This window comes from Lolium perenne, chromosome 6 (assembly GCF_019359855.2).
Source record: "Lolium perenne isolate Kyuss_39 chromosome 6, Kyuss_2.0, whole genome shotgun sequence".
NCBI lineage: Eukaryota > Viridiplantae > Streptophyta > Magnoliopsida > Poales > Poaceae > Lolium > Lolium perenne.
The window spans coordinates 27,770,313-27,793,648 of record NC_067249.2 but is presented as its reverse complement, the minus strand read 5'-3'; the positions used below and the strand labels follow the sequence as shown (position 1 = coordinate 27,793,648).

General features: G+C 49.3%; 2 protein-coding genes and 1 long non-coding RNA gene across 7 annotated transcripts; all 3 read right to left on the bottom strand.

Moving 5' to 3' along the window:
- Positions 1 to 957: 957 nt before the first annotated feature.
- LOC127308502 (uncharacterized) lies at positions 958 to 9,361 on the bottom strand. Of its 3 annotated transcripts, XR_007856612.2 has the most exons (5): positions 8,984 to 9,296; positions 8,806 to 8,874; positions 1,389 to 1,469; positions 1,209 to 1,318; positions 958 to 1,058 (listed from the first exon to the last, which is right to left on the bottom strand). It is a non-coding gene; the product is annotated as an uncharacterized lncRNA (long non-coding RNA). The 3 variants fall into 3 exon arrangements; XR_007856611.2 differs by having other exon boundaries at positions 958 to 1,318; positions 8,984 to 9,291; XR_007856610.1 differs by lacking the exons at positions 958 to 1,058; positions 1,209 to 1,318; positions 1,389 to 1,469 and having other exon boundaries at positions 8,688 to 8,874; positions 8,984 to 9,361.
- An 858-nt stretch (positions 9,362 to 10,219) lies between these two features.
- LOC127308501 (protein FAR1-RELATED SEQUENCE 11-like) lies at positions 10,220 to 12,397 on the bottom strand. 2 transcript variants are annotated; one of them, XM_071821506.1, is made up of 3 exons: positions 11,619 to 12,397; positions 11,214 to 11,495; positions 10,220 to 11,105 (listed from the first exon to the last, which is right to left on the bottom strand). In XM_071821506.1, exons 1-3 carry the CDS (start codon positions 11,784 to 11,786, stop codon positions 10,947 to 10,949), a joined length of 609 nt encoding a protein of 202 aa, XP_071677607.1. In that variant the 5' UTR covers positions 11,787 to 12,397; the 3' UTR covers positions 10,220 to 10,946. The 2 variants fall into 2 exon arrangements, with proteins under 2 accessions (XP_071677607.1, XP_071677608.1); XM_071821507.1 differs by having other exon boundaries at positions 10,220 to 11,088; positions 11,619 to 12,394.
- A 7,965-nt stretch (positions 12,398 to 20,362) lies between these two features.
- Positions 20,363 to 22,509, bottom strand: LOC127308503 (uncharacterized). Of its 2 annotated transcripts, XM_051339332.2 has the most exons (2): positions 21,143 to 22,509; positions 20,363 to 20,923 (listed from the first exon to the last, which is right to left on the bottom strand). In XM_051339332.2, the coding sequence occupies exons 1-2, from the start codon at positions 22,204 to 22,206 to the stop codon at positions 20,734 to 20,736; spliced, it is 1,254 nt and encodes a 417-aa protein (XP_051195292.1). In that variant the 5' UTR covers positions 22,207 to 22,509; the 3' UTR covers positions 20,363 to 20,733. The 2 variants fall into 2 exon arrangements, with proteins under 2 accessions (XP_051195292.1, XP_051195291.1); XM_051339331.2 differs by having other exon boundaries at positions 20,363 to 22,509.
- Between the last annotated feature and the right edge of the window lie 827 nt (positions 22,510 to 23,336).

Genomic DNA, 23,336 nt, shown 5'->3' with positions numbered 1-23,336 from the left:
GAAGAAGGTTGGTGGATTATTAATTTTCCATCAATTTCACCACTTAACGTCTTGTCTAATAATCACATGTGTAAGTGAAAACAAAACGGTTCGTCTGTCGTCTTCGGTTCGGCACCACTACGAACCGTCCTCCTTTGCCCGAACAAGATCTGCTTTTTCCCCATCTGGCTGCTCCGGCGACTAGCGCCGCCTCCCTACCCCAGCGGGGGGAACCAAACCATCCGACGCCGATCCCTCTGCGTCCGAGATCTAGGCCATATCACGGCCGAGCTTCTTATCTCCGGCAGCTCCCAATTTGGCCGCCACCAACTTCTTGTTTTTTTCGCTGCACCACGAGGTCCACGAGCGTCCGGCGGCGCTATTTGGAGTAGCGCTGGCAGCGGGCTCACGGACGGCTTCCTGGTACCGTGCGGGTGGCAGGCGGGAGCTTCGGTCGGTCGATGTGGAGGAGAAGGAAGGGGCGCACACGCCTGCACCCCTGCTTCGCCCGCCCGACATCACTCGAAACTCGCATGGCCTCACCTGCGACAGGTCCTCCCGCCGCCGACGCATTCCCCGTGCTCGCTGCTGGCGACGCACCCGCGACCTCCGGCTACTTCGTGAAATTCGTCGCTATCCTGACTCGTCCCGCTACTTCGTGAAATTCGTCGCTGCCCTGACCTGTCCGGCTACCTAGCGCAACCCGTTGGTGCGAAGGTCCTCTGGTTAGGTGCAGGGCGCGGTGGCCTGGGCCACAACCCACGGCAGCGGCGGCCGCCTACTCAGCCATGAGCCATCCACGCGAACACGTCCCCGCAGCTCACTCTTGGTGTGTGGTCTCTCACACAGCCAAAGCTCACACGGATGCGCAGTTCGCCTCGATGGCTGTTCAGGCAAAGCCCTATTGAAATCACACCCCATCAATGTTCAGATATCTGAATGACAATGTCAGCTATTCACGTGAGACACTGCATCATATATTTTGCCAAGAAAAAAACTAAATTTGAGCACCTGGCCCAGTTGACAAGTTAAAGAGTTACCGGAAAATATTCGGCTATATGAAGAGCCGTACATTGCAGCTATCAAAATGTGTTGATTGGAAAGATTGCACAACAAGCATAAGGATTTGGTGAGGAATGAATGAAATTGAAGGAAATGGGGACAAAAGGAAGATGTTTATCCTGATATGGAACCTCCAATTTCAATCGAAAATTGCACGGTAGACCTACCGGCCACGGTGGAGGGTGCAATGGCGATGACTGATGCTTATGTTCAGATGAAAGCTGTACCACCAGCTGGATGACGATCTGCACCTTCATATCGCAAGGCTGCCATATACCTGAAACGATTCGTACTTATAAACTAATCCTATGTGCTTACAATACATAAGGATGTAATTATTAATTGACCTTTAGATTTATGCTTCTTAGGGGATTGGATCTATATTATTCTCAGAAACTCGATTCTGCTCCCGGATGCGTATGATTCCTCTACCATAAAAACATATTTTGAACTATTAAAATAATTTGAATTTTTTTACATGCACATCTCCATAATATATATGTGTTCGTCAAGTGTCACGAAAAAATATTTGTTGTCTATGGGAAAAAGAGAAAATTTATCTTGTGATAAGCCTTTGTTTCAGTCCCCAATTTTGTCGTTTTTACTCATGCCACACGGCAAGTCGAATTTTCGCGAAACGACTTTGTGAGCGTGTAGCACATGAAGATTTACATGCGAAATTTTTGTTTCAAATTTTTTGACATTTCAAAACGTGTCTAACATTTATTTTAAAATAAATGGAGCATACGCTCCCATTTGCTAAAACATCACTCCCATTATTCTATGTAAAAAAGATAATAAAAGTATTATTGAAACTGATAGTAGTACATATCAAAACATATTTTAATTATTATTGATTTCATTTCTATAATTTATTTGTCACATATTATTATTATTATTATTATTATTATTATTATTATTATTATTATTATTATTCCTTGTGTGGATATTTGTGTTACTAGAACAAAACCCGTGCGTTGCTACGGTTCAATTATATAAGCCAAATGAACAAGTTTTTATTCTTCGCATATGTTTATTAAATTTGTACATTCATGATTCAAATGGCATGGATTTCTTGATTGACATGTCTTATGTATAGTCCTTGAATAACATCTTTTGCTTACTCAACACAAGGGATCCAACAAAATGCGAACCAACTATATCTGATACATTAACTTTTCAGTGGACATCATCGGTGGCAAACAAGCCGTCTTTCCGTTTTCTCGCACCGAAACAGATCCCATGTTCAGCGATAACCGTCTGTTGGCAGGTGATCACCTTTGGTACCGCGTGTCGCCGTGGCCGACGGTATGATCCTAGAGGATGGCGTACTGCCAATGACCAGTGCGCCTCGACTGCGGCTACTGCTTTTCCCGTCCTTTAATCAATCCACAGTTCCACAAGTGTGATATAAACTCCGAGTGCTGACACCGAGTATATTGTATGCAACTACCAAACAATTATTACTACTACATGTCCACAAGGGCAAAGAACTGAAAGACAGGGGCTTGTTTCAGAGGATTTCAGAGAGACGACACGTTAACAGTAACAATCTTGTTGTCTGTCAGTTTCTCTAACCATATCTCACCAAGGCAGCAGTCAACGATTTCGGCAGACCGCACATCCGCAGTATGAAATATAGCAGCAACGCAGCTGCAGCCCAAAATTCAGAGCGAAAAATTATCTGTCTTTCCCATCAAGATGCTCCATAGCCTTCACCATGGCAGAACCAAATGACCTGCACGCCCGTCCCACCGTGATGCGTCCCACCGTGATGCGGCCAGCTTGGAGCTCCGATTCTACTGGTTCTTCCTCTCTCCTCGTCGGCCTCCTCCCATCCCTCTCCTCTCGCCCATCGTCTCTCTCCCAAAGCAGCAGCATCAAGGCCGTGCTCGCCAGCTACCGCACCCACGCTCTCCCTAGCGACCAACCTCTTCCTCTCCTCGGCGGACATCCCATCTGCATCCCCTCTCCCTCCATTCAACTCCTCCACCAGGTGCAGCGCGGGGAGCAGCAGATGCAAGATGGGAATCGGGAGCACCTCCACAGGCGGTATATGAAGGCGACACGGTGAGGTCCGGCGAGGGCCGGCGAGAGGCCGACCAGTAGGTGCGGCGGCGCAGGGGATTTTGATGGAGGAGGCGATTGGAGATGGAGACCGACGGGAGGGACTCTTTGTTTTCTTTTTTCTCACGGGTTAACCGGTACGTGGCCTGTGGCATGTGATGTATTATGCGATTTGGTGGGAGGGCAAAACGGTCTAAAAAAAACGTTGACGAAACTTTTTGGCAGAAACCTTAGCTCCTTTATTATATTACTAGGAAATTTGCCCGTGCGTTGCACCGGGAAAGAAAGCAATGAGATGAAAGCTATATTGCGTGCATAAGTAAATTCAGTAGTTGATGGAATCGACATTTGAAACAACCTATCCGACGACAATGTTGTTAAATGAACCCGCAACCTCTAGAAAAAAACTTGTGGACTCACCAGGCTCAAACCCCACCTACCATTATCTAACCTCTTGACTGTGTTCCTCCCAATGCATTACTACCAGACCCGCTTCCCACTTCTTAGGGTTTCACTACTGGATTATGCACGGTGCCGCCTTTCATGTATCTCCTCCACTCCATTTGGTGTTTTTTAAAAATAAATCTAATTTTGTGGCATTTCTATTTATTTGAAATAGTTTTCTATTTGAAAATGCTTGAGAGGAAAAATATATTTTTTAGTTAATGAAAAATTCCACCGCTAGAAATCAGTTTTCTTGACAGAAAGAAACGTCCTTTGCGGTGACACAATTGCTGCAAAAATTATGGCCGCCTCAACAAATAGCATCACTCCCTTCATACATGCATAAATTGGAATAGGAGTTCATCTTCCGATAAAAGAGAAGTGGAGAGGGTGGCAACCAAGTAGAGGAGCGTACTATTAAAAAACTGTTTTCATCAATTTCCCAGTAACAACACATAAATCACCAAAAAAATTGACCATGAACAAAACTTTCCCCAAAAAATCTATAGATCTGAACTGACACTCTCATAAGAGGATGAACAATCTGATCCAGAGCTCTCTAAAAAAACAGAAACACATGGGTTGCTCTTTCTTGCCAGCACACACAACGAGCTATCTACAAGAACTCATCTTCAGATTTCATCCACCAACAAATGTAAAAAAATAATTAAAAAAAAGGCCATCAATCTCCGAGCAGCCTCGTCTCTTCACTGACGCTTCCTGTTGCCATCATAGCAAGGTATATGGCCAGCATATACGATTAGCAATTAATCATTGTGGAACAGAGCATGGTCCGAACAAAATTTACAAGCAGGCATGCTAATGCATAATCGGACAATACCATGGGGACAAAACTTAGCCCAAAGCGCTGTGTAAACCAGACACTATAATTCCAATTCTAGGAATTCAGTCATGTATGTTCAGTGCCATGCACATCCGAGCTGGTTACTGGAACCAAACCCAGCATAACTCACAAAGATATATCAGCAGAGGAATCGAACGGGCAGTCTCCAGAGGTGGCGCATAACCAGTAGTAGCAAGTATGAACCTCCTCAGACCCACCCATCTTGTTCTTCGAGTTAGAGCTAGCAATGCACATCCCCTCGTCGATCGGTGTATTTTCAAAACCTCAATACTGAATTCCAAAATCCACTCTCCACATGAACATCCCCTGTCCAAATCTCAAATTCCTCGAGTGGGCCGTTTTCCTGAATATGTTCATCGCTGTAAGCCTGAAACCGCTTCCCTCGGAATAGCTGAGTTCAGCCCGCTTGATCTGTACCCCACGAGAGGCTGCTCGGCCCTCGGTGATCAGCTTCGCTGCCATCCTGCTCACAACCCACGGCCGCCACCAGGTTGTATTGGGCACGACGCAAGAGCAAGGCTCTAAGCCTCTAATGATATTGAGATCAGGTTAAGCCTCGTGAAATCGTTGGGTTCGTGTCGAAGCGGCAGTCAATACACCAGGTGAAACCGCTATCTTCGAAGTTGCACGATCTGACGGTGTTACCATCGCCGAGCTTCTGCACGGAATGTCGAGCTAGCTAGTGCCTGCCGCGGACGACCACCGTCCTGTACGTCGGCCCTGTTTTTTCCGCCGCTCTCTTTGCAAGCATATTTTGTCCGCCCTCGCTAGCAGATATGATCGCCCCGTAGAGTGTGGCCACCCGCCACCGGCGGCCATGAAAAACCTCCATCGTATACCACCATGGATCTTTGGCCACTTTGATGAAGCTACGAAGCTCTTGACGGTCCTGCTCGTCGGACTTGGTGGCGTCGGCGGAGCTGGTTTCTCGGGTGATTCAATGACCATGTAGTTGTCGAGGATACGTGATTTGATATTGGATAGTGCCGGAGTGGGACGCTGATACAATCAACCTCGATCATGTGCTCGATGATCCACGAGACTGTCTCAAAGCCCTCGCCATCGGAGCATTGTTCTCGCCCACGACTTGGTCTCGTCGACTTCGCCTCTGTCAGCCGTAGTCACAGAACGGGGCCAGATGCACGGGTTTATAAGTAGAGGGGTGGCTTGTGGGGCGGGGGAGGAGATTGGGTTCGGCACGCCGCACATACGGGAGGGTGACTACGTGAGGGGCACGGTGTCCTGTTCTATTTCTATCCCGTATGCATAAGTTGTCGAACAAAACGTGCACGACCAGGACGACGGACGAAAAGCGACGAAAGACGGACGACAGAAACATGTAATATGACGGACCAAACCACGGAAACGCTTCTTCCTTTATTATTAGGTATAGATTAGGTATAGATATAGATATAGATATCAATTTTGTATTAGCAACAATATAATAAAATATAAACCTGTGAAATACGTAGGATGAGATTTAGAGAGCTCATCAAAATGTCGATGCAAACTAAAGCGACACATTTTTTACGGAGCTCTCCAAGTAAATATATTTTACTTGATGGAGAGAGGGTTAACTGAAACTACGGTCAAGAGGGGTGATAGATTTTGAGATTGATTGTCATATGCGGGAACTCCAACCAGAGCGCCCTGAAAAATAAAGTCAACCCGTTGCAACGCACGGGCAAATTTACTAGTCTATACCTAATAATAATAAAGGGGCTAACGTTTCTGTGGTTTGGTCCGCGGTTTCTGTCGTCCGTCAAAACGTTTCGTACATTGCTCTTCGTTCGTATGTCGGGCTGTGTTTTTACCCTATCGTGATTGGAAGCATCGCACGGCTTCGTTCCGTATTCCGAGCAGAGTCCAAACCGTACAAAATTAGCACAGCTAACGCATCATGCTTCCAATATATACATGTGCTCCACCCGTTCCGGATCAGCGGCGAGTAGACGAGATCGACCAATACGTAAGATCGACGTCTAAACCGCTGCAGGGGCACCTTCAAGCTCGCCTCGATCCGTTTCTACAGCTACGCCGCCTTCCGGCCGCCTATCCGCGCTGCGGCAGCTCTACAAGGGGGAGGTCGAGCGGCAGGCCAGGCGGCCAGCCTCCAGCACGGCATGCACCTCTGGCCCCGGTCTCGCCCAAGGCAGAGTGGATCACCTTCATAAACGAGGCCATCATGGCCAGACCACCGATCGAAGAGTATTACGGAGCCATGCTATCCAAGAACAACGATTCCTTACATAGATCGGTCGCTGCAACCGATTCACTCACCTGATCGTGGTCAATCGGAAGGAGAAAATCGCAGCGCCATGCAAGGAGGCCAAACGAGGCCATCATGGCCAGACCACCGATCGAAGAGTATTACGGAGCCATGCTATCCAAGAACAACGATTCCTTACATAGATCGGTCACTGCAACCGATTCACTCGCCTGATCGTGGTCAATCGGAAGGAGAAAATCGCAGCGCCATGCAAGGAGGGCCGGCACCAGAGGGCCTACAATGATGACCTGGTTCGCCGCGTGCTCTCCGGCAAGGCCGGCACGCCACGCCCTGACGCCGTCATCAAGAACCAGAAGCTTGTGCAGAACGCAGAACCACAAGCCTGGACAGACCACATAACGTAAATACGGCGTGTTGTGGTCAGCCATCCCAGCGTTTCCTCCTCAATACAACCTGATCGGTTGAGTAGCCCGACCAAGATGATCAGCACCTCTTCGCCAGCGAGTCGATCGACCTTTGCTTTGATATATGTCGAGGACCCGATCGAGAGTATTACTTTTGTGAGGCTCGAGGATTCGATCGAGACAACGATTGACTTTCATGAGGCTTCCTAGAGGATGTTCATGGAGGCATACCTGGTAGCCGACGTGATCATGATTCAAGGAATCGACCCGCGGTAAACCAGGATTGAGGCGGTTGCTGCAACGAAGCAGGAGCGTGGGATGCCGAGGGAAGGCGGGCGTGAAGGCGGAGTTGCGCAGTATCGATCCACTCTATCTTGGACCCGAAAACCAATATGCAAGGAGCAGCAACTGGGGTTCCCAAGGGCTAAGGTCTTACAAGTCGTCGCCCAGGTCTGCATATCTGTGGACGCCGCCACCCAGGTAGACGCCGCGGCAACCAGCTTTCCTAGAAGTCACCCAACGCACCTCCTCCCTGCGCCTAGGTTGCCGCTGTCATCCGGGGAGGGGTCAGGGAGGAGGTGGTTGTGAGATTGTGGGGCGGAATAGCGAGGAGCCCTATGATGGAGCCTAGGAGAGCAGTAGCGCGCTACAGCGCGGTGGAGAGGGGCCAGGTGCAGCGGCAAGCAGCGCTGCTGGCGGTAGCCCTGCAGGAAAGGGGCAGCAACGTGGTGACAAAATGTCTAGCGTAGGCATGACTGACTTTGGCTAGACAAGAAGAAACAGAGCAGGGGATTATACGATTGGGAAATTTTGTTACGTTGCAACTCTGAACCATGGGAACAGCATGAAATCTGAAGATGTATGCAGCCCCCACTAAGAAAAATAATACACAAATCGCAGCCTAGAATCGTGGGAGAAAAACAGGTTCAGATCTATAATACATCTCGCCTAATGGTTTTGATTTTATATACTATGGTATAGATAGACATTATTCGTTTTGAAGCAAAGTATGTATATAAGTAGAGGCATTTTACAAACATGTTCAGTTGCACCTTTAGGTGTAGCATACAACTTCACAAGATACTGTAATATGTTTCCTATAGTTTCTTTTAGATGAATTTCTAAATTTTTATATATTGATAATTGTTTAGAGACATATAAAACCGTAGCAACGTAATATTTCTGTGATTAGAAATTACATATACGAAAGTTAGGTGGTAGTATAGCTTAATTAAGGACTAAATATGTTGAATATTTGTAGCTTCTAAATGTATCATAGCACATTTAGATTGCTATTTGAATTGGCACATGTGCTCTGAGTTCCATGCTCTATGCGCTACTGTCATATATTCAGAATTTTCTGTTTGGTTTCATGATTCTAGCGGATAATATGTATGTCTAAGTCTGTTCGATGTTTGCTTCCGTAGCAACGCACGGGCACTCTTCCTAGTATATTCTCAAGACCCAAGTAAACACACGAGATTAGGATAGTAGCAACCGAGACAGCCGATGTGTCGAGCTCAAACACATACGGTGCCTAGGAATAGGAGCCATCAGAGCATCTCCAGCCGAGTCCTCCAAAACGTCCCCCAAAGGGATTTGGGGCGCGCCGGACAAAAAATGCGTTTCAGCCGCATCTCCCAAAGCCCATTTTTCAGATACGAAAGGTAGGTAGAATGTAAACGGTTCACATCATTCTGTCATTTTTAGAGGACTAGACTCTTGTTGACTTGTCACGGTGGTCGGTGCATTACCTTTCCACCACCTATCAAGTTAACCTCTCTTCTTAGCACTCATAGTCAGGGCACCTTCTCTGTTTACTTCTGTAAAAGTGGCATAAGGTGGGTACACGAATCAGTTGGATTACCGGCTCAGAAATCTCACCCAGAAAATGAGCGAAAGTAGCAGGAGGAGGCATGAGAGATGAATTACCGGGTCGGACGCGCGGATCTGGGCGAAGAGCGCCGAGATCACCAGCAGCAGCAGCGGGAGCGCGCGCCCTCCCATCGTCCTTCTCTGCTCGATCTTCCGAACCGGAAGTTTCCACAAGCGATCGGGGCTGGGGGAAGAGGAGAGGAAGACAAGGGTATAAGAGGGGGCGCGATGCGGAACGGCTGAGATGAGGCGGGATCGGGCGGTGGCGTGAGTCGTTCCGGCCAATCAGAGGCCGCGTTACGGGCAGGTAGCCAATGGGAGACGGCCACGTCAGCGCGATGATGGCTGGCCAGACCAGAGCTCCACGTAGATCTCTGAGTAAAGAAGACTTGCCATTCACGCCTACTGTCAAAAATGGAAGAGACCTTGGCTTCAACCGGGGGCAAGTAGGAGCACAACGGTTGGCGACCTGCTCGGCGAGCAGAAGCACGGCGGCCGACGAAGGCTCTCGGCGAACAGGAACAAAGCGGGCGGCGACATGTCGGCAAGAAGGAGCTTGGAGGTGGTCTGCCTTCTCCCCTGGTTGCCGGCGAGGAGAAGCTATCGAGGTGTTGGGCGAGTGCAGTTGGTGGTGTTTGTATTTCTGCTAGCTAAATTTGAAGTTGATCAAGTCAAATGGTGCAATTCTATAATTTAGAACTTTTGCAACAATGATACAGTAAATATTAATTGAAATGGTTGTTGTTATCTTACCACACAAAAATTCTTGCAAAGGTGTTTCTTCCAAATTCTCACGTTCTTTCCGTATCACTAGTGTTTCCTCCCCTAGTGCCAAACAAACATAGGAAGGCTTCGTTCGAAAACTCACTAGTACGCCCGAGCTGGAGTGATCCGGATATCCACACTACATCAGACCGTTGGCATCTTTAACTGACGTCATAATAGGGGCTGTATCAGATGGAGTAATTCAGGCACGGAATACGCCCGGCGCGGACGGCCAACTACCTCCAACGTAAGCAACGCTCTGGTGCGAACCAAGAAGAGAATAGTTCGACGCGGTAGGCAGCAGCCAGCAGACCATCATGTTCCACCGCATCCGCTTGGCTATATTACCCAGATCCAGGGCCACACCGAGCAGCTCAACCCCCCATCCAGATCCACAACAAAACAATGGCCCGATCTGGTTGCTCGAGCTCCCATGGCGCTTCCCCCAGCAGGCGCAGGCTTCTCGCCACCATATTACAAAGAAAGAACAATTGATCAGATCATGAGCCTGGAATTGGAACGAATGCATACGGAAGACGGAGTACACAGTCCATTAAGCTTTGAACTCCAGACACACAGCAATGGAAGGGGAGGGGATGGCAAAAACAAATCATGCTAAAAAATAGAATTGCAGGAAAGAACAAACATCGCACAGGCACGATCCACAGCGAGCCCGCACACATGTCCTTGTCCAATAAATAAAAGATAATACATTTCCAATCTCTCATTCTGCTATCAGCAGATTGCGGAACCAAAATTTCCTCACAGCAATCTACGGCACATCCCTGCAAATGCACGAACAAGCTAAACCGCTGTATTTTTGTTGACACAGCTTGTCTTACTGTTACTGTGCCCTGGCAGACCACAATTCGAGCATTTTGCTTCTTTCCGAGGCTTCGCCACCCCCGGAGGACAGTCTGGGCATGTTGTGCTCTTGTGTCCGGGGAACCTGCATATCGTGTAGAATCTAGTACGCTTCGACGTAGTCTCATACGGCGGCTTGTCATGGCTATTTGTTGGCCTTCCACCACTTCTGTTCTTCGATGGAGCGAGCAGGGTTGCATCCAGACTGATTGCATCAGAGACCCCATTGTCCCAGTGGAGGTACTGCACGACCATTTGTGCAGCCGCACCATCTACCCGAGCTTTCTTCACGTTGAGCCTCGCCTCGAGACCTAAACCATCCCCTTCGACACCTACCTTCTTGAGCTTTGGCACCATAACCTTTATGGACTCCATTGTTGTGGTGTATGCATCAACATTTACATCCCACTTCCATGCAATTGAGGTATAGCTGGGAATGCCGGAAACTGAAGGATGTCATCAGGCCCTGATCTTTCTGGTAGTGCACCAGGTGCATGGGCAACACGTCGCGCGCGTCCACCGTCAATTTGAACCTGAGGTGGACCAGAACCTGCACCAGGGCAAAAAGGTATGCCATTACCACCAAAGTTTCCAGATCGTGCCAGCCGCGCCAAAAAGTAGAACAATTAAATGGAAAAAAAACACTTCCATTTTGTACCTTAAGGACATGGCAGCAGAGCATGCCCATGTGCTCATACATGCCGCATTCGCATGTGTAATAGCCACCGCTACCCGAAACCTTGTACTGCACCTTGCACCACTTCTCTCGGCTCTCGCAATCAAAATGTGTTGTAACATACATCTCCCCTGGCACCACCTTGTCGGCGTAGTAAGAACCAATCTTGTACATACTATCCTGGAACTTCTCGAACATTGTTCGCATGTAGATCTTTGCGGCATGATTCTCCATAGGCTCACCAACCTTGCAAACCACCCCACCCTGCGGGGTACAGTAATGGAAAAAAACCAGGTCAGTCCAAAAAAGAGGAGGGGACACATGGCAAGCATTACAAAACATGCAAAACCACAGTCACGATTATTCTCATTGTTTTCGGGGCTTTACCAGGCGTGTCCTCTTCTCCTGGAAGCTCTCTTCTACGTCCCTATCATACAACAATTTGTTAAATTGTTTAACAAACACGTACATTGCCGATCCAGGAGGCATATATGTCCTGAGCATGTGATTCGCACTTTCGCTTCTCTGAGTGCTAGTCATCATCATGTTTGCCATAGAGCGTTTCTGTATGTAATAAGGTTACTCGCTGCATGATTAAAGTCTGTACAGTATCCAAATTTGCTGAAAAATTACTGAACGCTTTTGTTACAAGTATACTGCATTTTCAAGGCTTGTAACAACCAGCGAAACAGTTTCTGTTGATCAAATGCTGCTACAGATGAAGGCTAATATGCAATAGAATCCTACATATCCGTGTGTCAACTTTGAAGAGCAAACAATCAGAGTCATTCCTGCAGCTAACAAACTGAAAACTCCATGTAGGTGAACTTTTTTGTTGCACTAGATCTACACAAGGTTCGCGCCAAACCACGCTTTTATTCAACTTAATTTGAAAGGTGCCAAGTAAAGAGATGGATGCATACTATCACCATTTCGGCTGGAAGTTGACTAACTATTCTACAAATTCGTGAAATGCTATCAACCATAACCAAAAAGTAGATCTAATTTTATAACCAAAAAGTAGATCTAATTTCATAACCAGAATTTAGAATCTGGTTGGTCGCATCATAACCGTAGCTTTGTTTTCATACACCACCTGGATGGGCAACAGTGACCATTACAAGAAAAAGAGCCCCCCTGCTAAGAGAATTACCGAGCGCAAATTTTTCTCCCTGTCGGTGGTGCCGGTCGAGGCGGAGCGGCAGCGGCCCGCGACGGGACGCGGAGTCGCCGAAGGTTGCAGGGAAGATTGCCGGGGAGATGGAGCTCGGCAGCCTCCGACGCAGGCTTCCGAGGCTGGACTGGAAGGTGGGAGAGAGAGAGGGCGTGTAGGGGATCCCGGATCTGGCCTCAGCAAGGGTGGAGGAGGCCGGAGAAGGCAGATCAGCGCGGCGGCGGCAGGGCACCTACCTGGGCACGGCCGCGGTCGCGAGACATTTTTCCCCTCAGTTTTCAACTAGCACCTGCCCGACTAAGCAAAAGGCATACTTAGGCGCGCGAGCGAGTAAAGTAACACGGATCATCCAATCAAACAACAAAAACAAACTATGCCAGCGTGACACACAGGCGTGCGTAATCGCAAAAAGGAAAACGGGAGACGGCCCAGTACCCCCTCTTCCATCCCGAGACGACGGCGCGCTCGCCCACATTGCCGGCATCGGCCATGGATACCTCCGTCTGCAATTCCTCGCCAGCGCCCGCCGTGCAGTTGAGCCCCACCACCGAATTGCCCGATCCAGTACTGGTACTCTCGCCAGCGGCCGCCGCCGGCGCCACCTCCTCGGGGAATATTTTATGATCCTCCTCGGGCAGTCAAGAACAGCCAACGACTGCTTCCACTTCATCTCTGCCGCTCCTGACTTGCGCCAGCAGGGCTTGCAAAAGGCCCCAAGGCGGATGTGGTCTGACCGTGTGGGGGGTGGGGGGTGGGGGGGGGGGGGGATCCTCGGCTCCAGATCTCCGAAGAAGGTGGCGGGCATCGGCGCCGGCCGGCGGAACATGTTTCACCGCCGCCCGGACATCATGTACTATCGTCGGCCCAACTGCCCCCATTAATATCGTCGGCCCCTGTTCCTGCGCCAGCGCCACCGTTCACGTATCATACGGCGTATTTCTTTCAATTCCTGTTCTGGCATTGCATCATTTAATGCTGCTCCATAGCCGCATCGCCACACACTAAGTCTGCAGATATCCGGACCACCCAAGCCCGGGCGCTATTCGTCCGCTCTCGGCTTCGTTAGGTTACACCCTGCCCCGGGGGTTTTGACATGGAATGGCAGGGAATCACGTTCAATTACCGGTTAATACCTCCCAACCCATCTTAATCTTGTCCAAACTGAACGGGCCCGGAAATGGACGGATCTCCCTGGTGGAGGAGGGGGTCCCGGATATGCACCCTAAAATCCCCCGTGGGGATATGGTTGCCTTATTTTCAAAAAAAGATATGGTTGCCTGGTTTTTTCTACCCTGACAACCAAACCAAGCCTAGACGGTTGAATTCGATCCTCGTGCCACAGGCCGGGTGGAGTGGTAGATCTTGAATTGTTTGCACTTGTTTTGTTTTAGATGTGGGCGATGCACCTCCAACTCCGAGGCAAGCTATTCACAATACTTTTTATACAGATCGGTCTCTTCAAGCGAGCTCGAAAATAGGCATTGCTTCCAAACGGCGGTGTTGAGGACGGCCAAAACAACGGGGTAATGCCGACATTCTTGACGGATTCGCATCATCCAACGGGTTGCTTCTCTCCTGATGGCTTCTATTCCTACACATGACACGTGTTTGAGCTGACGCATATCGTTTCGGCTTTAAATTCTATATCATCATCGATCTCACGTGTTTAGGTGCAGTTAGAAATTTCGGACATACAAACACTATATAGAAGTGTTATTAAGAACGAAGAGACTGTGAAAGGAAAGCGTGAAGTGTGAATATAGGAGTGTGGTAGTATGCAGAGTGTGATCGATGTATATAAGATCCGCTCCTGTGAAGATGTCACTGACTATATATAGGAGGAGAAGGGAAATGAAGTTCTACACAATGGAAGAAGGTTGGTGGAGTATTAATTTTCCATCAATTTCACCACTTAACGTCTTGTCTAATAATCACATGTGTGAACACATAATCTTGCTTTTTTTTCTTTCAATCCAATCATAACTCATGATCTCTATTTTACTTGTACTTCAGTGTATACTACTCAATGCTGACTTCCACATAAATTTAACTGCGACGCACAGCTAGCCTTGGGTGCTTGCCCTGTGATAATGTTGTAACTCGATTCTGTTGTGCTGATTATTTCCTCATCATATCATGGATTTCAAATTTGGTCAAGAGGAACTGTTTGTTCTCTGAACTTCTGTAAAAATAGCATATAGTGGGTACGAAACTACGAATCAGATGAAAATCAAGATTTAAAACACTAAAATTGGACATGAACTTGTTGCCAAATGAGCTCCACAAAGAAGATGTCGATTGTCAGGCACATATAATGGTGGAATGATATTTCCAGAATGCATTGAGGGTGTACCCTGACCAGCACCCTCCATTAACAACTTCAAATAATAAGCACATGAAAAAGAAGTGGGTTCAGCCTGAAGAGGGATCTTTTGCTTTATCCACTTATTAACAGAACATACATTTGGCAAGTAGGTTCTATTGGCCACATTGTGTTTTGAAGAGCTGATTTAGTGACTGATGAATACATTTGACAGGGTTATCCATGAACTGAGCATACTCGGATAATACGTTGCCTTTGGTTGCCTCATCCAGCAATATCACCCGGACCAGATGTAAATACACTTGTCATTTCTATTTTGGCTAACAATCCCTTTTACTGGGAGGAGCCGATGGTTCCTGGTGTGCGACACAGCCAATACGGAAGAGAGGACCGCACTATCGTGATCATGAAGCTGTGGGACGGCAGGATCTTGAAGACGATGCGCCCGATGAAAGATCTGCACGTCATTTGGGTCGGCTGCTGCCGACGCACCTTGGAGGCAGGCCAGTCTATCTCCTTGGTCAGCTACTTAGAGTGCTCCATCACCCTTGAGTATTAAACTTGGTTCCAAATCACACAGTTCGGCCGGCTCATCCCCCTCCTCCTCTCTCTCGCCCTGCTACAGTAGCTGAGAGGCTTTTCTCCACCGCCGGGCCGCTCCGATGTCCTCTCCGCCGGAATAGCCGGCCGGAGTAGGGAAGGAGCAGGCGCCAGAGTACATAGCTGTAGTGGTAGGTCTAGGTCTTGGTCCTTTATGGCGCTTGGCGTATATGCCGGGAGGGAGGCGACGGATCTTCTCAGTTAGATCTGGAGCCGCACCTTCTTCTTCCCCTGCTTCAAGGTGCTCCGGTGGTCGGAGCCGGTGTTGAGGAGGTGGAAGGGAGAGGAGATCTCCATAAATAAGGCTGATTCGGCGGGATCCGGTGGTCAAGGCCGGAACTGCAAGCTTCTCCCTCTGATCTGTCATGGTGGCGTGATTGGGGAGGGGGCGCAGCTCTTGGTCGGTTGGCCACTGGATCTGCATCAGGGGAGCGGCGATGCTTCTCACCGGAGGTTCTCTACGGCGCCACTGTTGCCGTTCTACATGGCCGAAGGGCGGCTCCTCCAACCTCAAGTGATGGCTCTCGGCCGTCACTTCCAGGTCTTCTTCTGGAGGTTTCATACGGCGCCTCTGTCGCCGTTCATCCTGGCCGAAGGGCGGCCCCTCCAGCCTCAAGCGACGGCGCACGGTCGTCACCTCCAGGACTCAATCAACCTCCGGCGGAGGTTATCTAGCTTTGTCGTGGTTAGCTCCCACCTTCATGCCCCAAGTGGTCTCGTCCCCGGCGGCATGCAGGTTGACCACGGCGAGCTCTGCAGCAGTGGAGATGGAGCTGGACCGGATTGCTTTTCCTGTTTTGTTCACAGGGTCCTTTGTGCAAATTGTGAGGGTCGGTTTGTAATTTCTAGTTTTCCTTTGACCCTTTCTGTAATTTGTACTGCCACCGCTTTGACTGCAATGAAGCTCTAGGCCCTTCGAGGTCTCCCCTGTTCAAAAAAAAAAATCACACAGTTCAGGAGGACCAAAATAACAGTGTATTTCGGGCAGTCTTGACGGATTCACATCAGACACGCAAAGAGTAAGCTTATTTTATCCCAAGAGCATCTCCAGTCGCGCCCCCCAAACCGTCCCCCAAACCGCGCCGGATTGAGCGTTTGGGGACGTGTTTCGTTCGTGCCGCGTTTGGGGGACGTCGCTCCCCAGTCGCGTCCCCCAAACAAAATTTCGGAAATTTTAGACTTAACGAGATTCGATTAAGTTGTACTCAGATGCTATTCCTTCAAGAAAGTATCGGAAAGCATTTCGTCCACTTACATAGATTCGAATGAAATTTGACTAAATTTAAACTAAACCTAATCTAGAAGTACTTGCGGCGGCCGGAGGCGTCGTAGTACTGGTGGAAGTTGTACATGTCGTCAGTGACGACCTCCTGCTTGACGCGCTCGTCGACGGGCTCGTCCTTCACCAAGCCGCTTGGTCCTGCCTCGCAGTCGTCGGTGAGGTCCACCAGCGGCTTGCAGGAGTCGCGGATGGACATGGCGATCGCCGCGTCGAGGTCGCCCTCCAGGCGTCCTTGTCGTTCATGGATGCCAAGAACGCCGCCCGCAGCCCTGGGCAGTCCTCGGGATCGTCGCTGCTGGCGATGAGCCGCTGTTGCCGCTCGTACTCCGCCAGCAGCGCCGCCTGCGACGTTTCCTCCGGCTCCTCCTTCACCTCCGGCTTCGGGATGAGGAGGGCGCCGCCGCGCCTCACTTGCTGACGCCGGCTGCCGCTGCCGCCACGCCTCGTGTTGACGGGCGTCGCCGGCTCCTCCTTCACCTCCCGTTTGGGGACGGTGTAGGGCGCCGACCGGTACGACGAGGACGGCGTCGATCGCGCCGGTCCTGAGGAAGAAGAGTGCGAGGAGGACGAGTACGTCGTCCTCCTCGGCTGCCATTGAGGAGACGGCGGTGGTGACGACGACATCTCCAACATTGGAGCGCCGTTGCGGATGCCGCTGATGACGTTCTCGAGGGTGCACCCCGGAACGCCCCAGAACAGGGCGCGGCCGTCCTTGTTCTAGCAGTTGGGGCCGCCGACGAGCCCGTCGGTGCTGTACATCTCGATGTCGTACTTCGACTTGAAGTACGTCGTCCACCAGGCGTCGTTGTCCTTGGCCGCCCATGTCGGATCCAACCGCTCCTCGGCGGTGAGTTGAGCCCGCCGGGCCTTGATGGCGTCCCTCCATTGCTCCGTGCCCGGCTTCGGCGGCGGCGGGACGCCAATGCCGTTCACGGCCATCTTCCAGCCGCCGCTGCTTGGCAGCCGCATGTCCGGCGGGACTGGATACCGGGCGTGGTACAACGCCCACGCCTCCTGCACGGTGAGGCTGCCGCGGCCGAAGACGTTCGCCGCAGCGATCTTGCGGGAGGACGAGCTCGACATTTTTGGAGCGGCGAGGAGAAGATCTAGGAGGGGGAGGCGGCGGCGACGAGAAGGTTTGTGAGCGGTGAGAACTGCATGGCGTCTTAAAACAACGGCGGTAGCGGGTGGTTGCACGCAATAACGCCGGCGCGGACGGCCACGCGGCCTTGCACGACGAGACGCGTCCCTGCGTCGCCTGGGAAAACAGAGACGCCATTAACGTCGCTTGACCAAAGGTATGCGACGGGGTTTTAGCCTTCCGAGCCGCTGACGCGTCGGGCCCGCGTCGGTTCGACTCGCTTTTCGTTGTGTCCGGCGTGCCCGGAGCGTCCCCTGTGGGACGGGGACGGGCTCGGGGCGCCGGACACCGTATCGGGGCGCGCCGGACAAAAATGGGCTTTGGGGGACGCGGCTGGAACGCATTTTTTGTCCAGCGCGCCCCAAATCCCTTTGGGGGACGCTTTGAAGGACGCGGCTGGAGATGCTCTGATGGCTCCTATTCCTACGCACCGTATGTGCTTGAGCTCGACACATCGGCTGTCTCGGTTGCTACTATCCTAATCTCGTGTGTTTACTTGGGTCTTGAGAATATATACATGAAAGGAAAGTCCCCGCCGCTAAACAAGAGAAATGCATGTATATAGTATGCACGAGTGCGGTGGTATTACTATATGTGGACTGTGGCCGATGCATATATGATCTGCTCGGGTGCAAATGGAAGTAACTAGAGTAGTATATGTAGGCCGAGAAGAGAAATCATTTTCTGCACATTTAAACAAGTTCGGTAGATTATTCATGTGCATCCATTTCAGCTCTTTAACTTCAGGTCTAATATATCTAAACTCTGAATGCATATCTGACTTACTTTTAGGAACAGTACTTTTGTTAACTTCAGGTCTAATATATCGTAACTCTGAATGCATATCTAATTTATGATGATACGGTCAGCTTGCAACGGTAGTACACTGCGGTGTTTTACATTGTCGTGCCATGGTGTGAAATGTAAGTGAGATGCACACCTAGACGCCTTGTTCTGATTGCTTGCTTGCTCACTTTCATAGATTGGTCTGTGGTACTTGAGAAATAAGTCATCTGAGGGATTTTATCATCCCTATAGAATGTAAACGTTTCACGTCATTCTGTCATTTTCAGAGGACTAGACTCTTGTTGGCTTGTCACAGTGGTCGGTGCATTACCTTTCCACCACCTATCAAGTTAACCTCTCTTCTTAGCACTCATAGTCAGGGCACCTTCTCTGTTTACTTCTGTAAAAGTGGCATAAGGTGGGTACACGAATCAGTTGGAAAATCAAGATAGGAAGAACTATTCCTGAACATCAAACTGTACACAAATGAGCCCCGGAAAAAAAGAAAAAGGCAGGCAGATATAACAGTGACTGAAACTGGTACGGAAAACTTCAGAATGTTCCAAGGAGACACAGCAAGCATACAACCATAAACTTCCTGGAGCAGAGATGTTCGAACTGTAAGCACTTGAAGAAAAAGTGGTTTCAGTCTCAAGAAATGCCTTTTTCCTTAACTGATTTAGTACACTCCAGATTCAACAATTATAACTTTTTCATACGAATGATATAAGAATACTAGGTCTGAACCTCTGATTGCAATGTTGTGTTTTGGAGAGCTGCTTTAGTGATTATCTATGAGCTGAGCATCGCCGATTAATGATTTACATTTGGTAGCTTCACCCAGACTTTGGAAGTATTATCCAGGTGATGGTCTGCCATTATACATGCAACTGAAATGGTGAGGTTTGCAGACAAATAATGATTTCTCATTCTGTTGGCATTCCTAGATGCACATCGTAAGTGGTCTTCAACTTGCGTTCTCTGACACATTCTCTGTGCCAGTTATAAAGTGAGTACTTGAATTACATGGAAAATCAATGGTTAACTGAAATTGATAATGATATGGTGCATTCCCTCCAGAGTTGCACTTTATTTTATTTTGCAGTGCTTTTAGCTAACAATCTGCTAGTTTGGGTTACAAGCAGGTGAAGTTTAGTAGTTTAGTTTCTATTGTTCAACAACTCTGCATCAATCACATGTATTATAATGTTCAGAACTCATACAAATGCTAAAGATAACCTGAACCAAGGTCAAAATGTGATTGCTCAAGGGGGAGTTAACATTGTTTTCACGCATCAGATTTTCTCTATTTATGGCAATATGATAGCAAACAGGTATTTTGGTGTCTAACAGTGAGAATTAGAATAAAAACTTCAAGCATTTATAGCAAGGGAACAAACAGTACCAAAAACAAGAGTTGTCCATTAGTGATATATATTTACAAACCTGTGATGTATTATAGAGAGCATCCATCGAATAGGCAACATTCAGGAGTCCTTATGGCAACAAAACAAACTCAATTAGGATCATCTCCACAAAGGAGAACATTAGCTATACATTTTTTCAAGCTACTGTAAATCTGAAAAGGCTGTATGGGCTTCCCCTTTTCGGAAAAATGTAAATCTGAAAGAAAATTGGTTGAAATGCCCATACCAAATATTGTATTTCAGTTCTATGCATCAGCTATCTAGTCGGACGGCAGTTCAGAATAATTCACAGTTACTCAGTGTACTTTGTTGCCAACAGGCAACCATTAGCTAAGACTGAACTAAAGCACCAATTCAAATTATCATTTAGCTTCTTAATTATCAGAGAACTTTATCCATGAGTCAATGTGCCGGTTATAATATCACATAAAACAGTGTAAGCATTTTGCAGGAACAATAATTCAGATAATGCAGCGACAAATTCACCATCTGGGAACTGTAATAAGTCCAGTATGATGCAAGATACATAAGCTGTAAGTTTGACTCCCTTGCCTAACATTTCTCCAAGGAGAATCAATCCATCATCGATCCTTCCATTTTTACAACAGCCATTAACAATTGTTGCAATACCACAGCTTCAAGTGCTTTGATTCTTTCTCCATCTCGGTGACTAAGCAATATCTGTCGATCATTGTAGTAAAAGTAAATATATTATGACCATGCCTCTCACCAGCACATATTTAACTGTCATAGCTGTGTTTTGCGTTCTTCAGCTACCCTTCTGCGACCTATGACGAATATTCTTGTTCTTCATTTCGGCAATCAATTCCTTGGCTTTCATGGGATCACCATGCTTAAGATAACCCTCAATCATGCACGTGTAAACAGTGGTGTCATGTGGTACTCCCATATCAATCATCTCATTGAATTTGTCCGTAGCATCATCCATCCTGCCCATTCTGCAAAACGCAGCTATGACAGTTAAATATATGACTTCATCAGGTTTCACTCCATGCATCAACATGTCTTGAAAGAAAAGCATAGCCACATCCATCCTTCCGCGCTTAGCAAATGCATCAATTAGAATATGGTAAACATGGACATTGGGTACAACTCCATCTCCTACCATCAGCTCACAGAGATCAATCATATCAACAAGGAATCCTTGTGTAGCGTACCCATGGAGCATAATAGCGTATGAGAAGACATTACGCTTTCGGCCCTTCAAAGCCATGGAATGGAAAATTTCTGCAGCTTCTTTGACTCTTCCATGCTGGCAAAGGTGGGCCATGAGATCATTGCAGATAACAACGTCCGGTAGAACACCTTGACTAGTCATTAGTTTCAACAACCTAACGACCTCTTTCAACTGGCCTGAAGTGGAATATCCACGGATCAGGCTACTATATGTCACAGTATCTGGCTGAACACCATTAATAACCATTTGTCGAAGGATCACCTCTGCCTTGTCCATTGCTCTTGCTTTGCAGAGTGCATCGATATAGGAGCTATACGTCACCACAGTAGGCTTAAGTCCTTGCTGTATGATTTCATGAAATAGGTCACATGCTTTGTTTACTTCACCCTCCTTAAAGAAGCCATCGATTATGGTGTTGTATGAAACCACGTTGGGAGAGTGGTTAGCTCCTTTTTTGTCCATCATCCGGAGCAGCTCAAGGGCACACTGGCTCCTCCCGTTGTTGCAGAAGCTCTTGAGAATTATCGAGTAGGCCTTGACGTCAGGCAGGTCGTCAGGCACCTTGTGGAGCAGCACGTCCAGAGCTTCGTCCGTCTGCTTCATGTCACAGAGACACTTGAATAGGTTGCCGAAGGTGATGACATCTGCCGTGATGCCTGTCTTGAGGAGGCAGCCAAAGAAGGCGGGGCCCAGGTCCGGGCGATGTGCCCGGCAGCAGCAGTCAATCAGTATGCTGTAGGTGTGATTGGTGGATATCGTCATCCCGCAGCGGCGTGTTCGGGCCATGCGACTGAAGAGAGCAATGGCGAGGCCAGGGGCATCAGGGCACGCCATAGAGGGCGGCGCTCGCGCTAGGGCGGCAAATAAGCCGTTGATTGCGCGCTCTGATACCGACACAGGCTGGCACAGCAATTCGTCGAACAGTTGGTGCGCGAGGTCCGGCCAAAGCGTCCCAGAGCCCAGATGATGGTGGAGTAGGCTCAGCAGCTCGTTGGCACGTGAGGAGGCGGAGGTGGAGAAAGAGCGCAGCCTGAGGCGCGACATTGCCGCCGCCTAGGATGACTCCCACCTTCCTGCACCGGTAAATGTGGGCGCTGCCCGCCCAACCACCGGCGGGAGCCCCCGGACGACGGACGAAGGTGAGACGGGCAGAGGGCCCTGCCTTCCTACAGCGGCGCGGCGGTGAAGGAGGGTGCGCGCCGGAGCGGGAGGACGGCGAACGGATGTGGGATCGGGGAATTTAGGATCGAAACGGAGATGGGGCGAACGAGCGCTTGGAGCTGGCAGAGTGGCAGTTGGCCGCAGTACCTATTCTCAGGGTCGAAACTCCAGGACGGCACACTTCAGAGCATCTCCAGCCACATCCACGAAGACTCCCTCAAACCGCTCCGGATCTAGCGTTTGTGGACGTGTTTTGTTCGTGCCGTGTTTGGTGGACGTTGCTTTCCAGCCGCGTCCCCCAAATGCCTCACCCAATCAGAAATTCAAAAAGTTGCATTCAAAAGAGATCGTTCCCGCCGAATCGTCGCGATCAAAGTACTGGGCGCGCGATCATATTACAGACCGGTGGTGCATGCTAATTACAAGAAGGAGTTGGTCGACGGCGACGTATCCTGAGTCGACGCAAGCCCGTCGATCATGATGACCTCGTCGTGATCTGCCCGTTGCTGTGCATGCTCCATCTGCTCCGTCGCCGACGCAGAGGTCGACGCATGTGTAGCAGTAGAAGACGCGTCAGCCGGCTCTTCTTCTTGTTTTGCCAGCTACCATTGCTAGCGCCGCCCGCGTCGCTGGCCGGCGTCGGCCGCCGCCATTTTGGCTTCGATGTCGTCGAGGATCTGGCCTTTGAAGAAGTTGTGCGCCGCTCGCGTCCGGGGAGACATTCCCTCTGTCGACGTTCTCAGCAAGGACATGTCGTCCCTGCGTTTCTTGAGCTCCAACTTCTCCTCTTGCCTCTTGATCGAGCAGCTCGGCCCACCTTTGGTCGGTCTTCTTGTCGCGGGAGAGAAAGGTCGAGGAGACGTCGGCGAGGCATTTCGTGATCGACGCCTACGTCTTCTCAGACGACGCAGCAATGGCCAAGGCGGCCTTGGCAGCATTGTTGCCAGTAGGACGCCCTGCCGACGTTACCAGCGGCTTGTTCAGATCAATGGCGTCCTTCCCCTTGGACAACG

Bases quoted from the DNA above. Each gene is read 5' to 3' on its own strand.
- LOC127308501 (XM_071821506.1), bottom strand. From the start codon at position 11,786: ATGGCAAACATGATGATGACTAGCACTCAGAGAAGCGAAAGTGCGAAT. The intron at 11,496-11,618 runs GTAAAGCCCCGA...TGTACCCCGCAG, and splicing joins AGGAGAAGAGGACACGCCTG to GGTGGGGTGGTTTGCAAGGT. The intron at 11,106-11,213 runs GTACAAAATGGA...GCCCTGGTGCAG, and splicing joins TCTGCTGCCATGTCCTTAAG to GTTCTGGTCCACCTCAGGTT.
- LOC127308503 (XM_051339331.2), bottom strand. From the start codon at position 22,206: ATGTCGCGCCTCAGGCTGCGCTCTTTCTCCACCTCCGCCTCCTCACGT.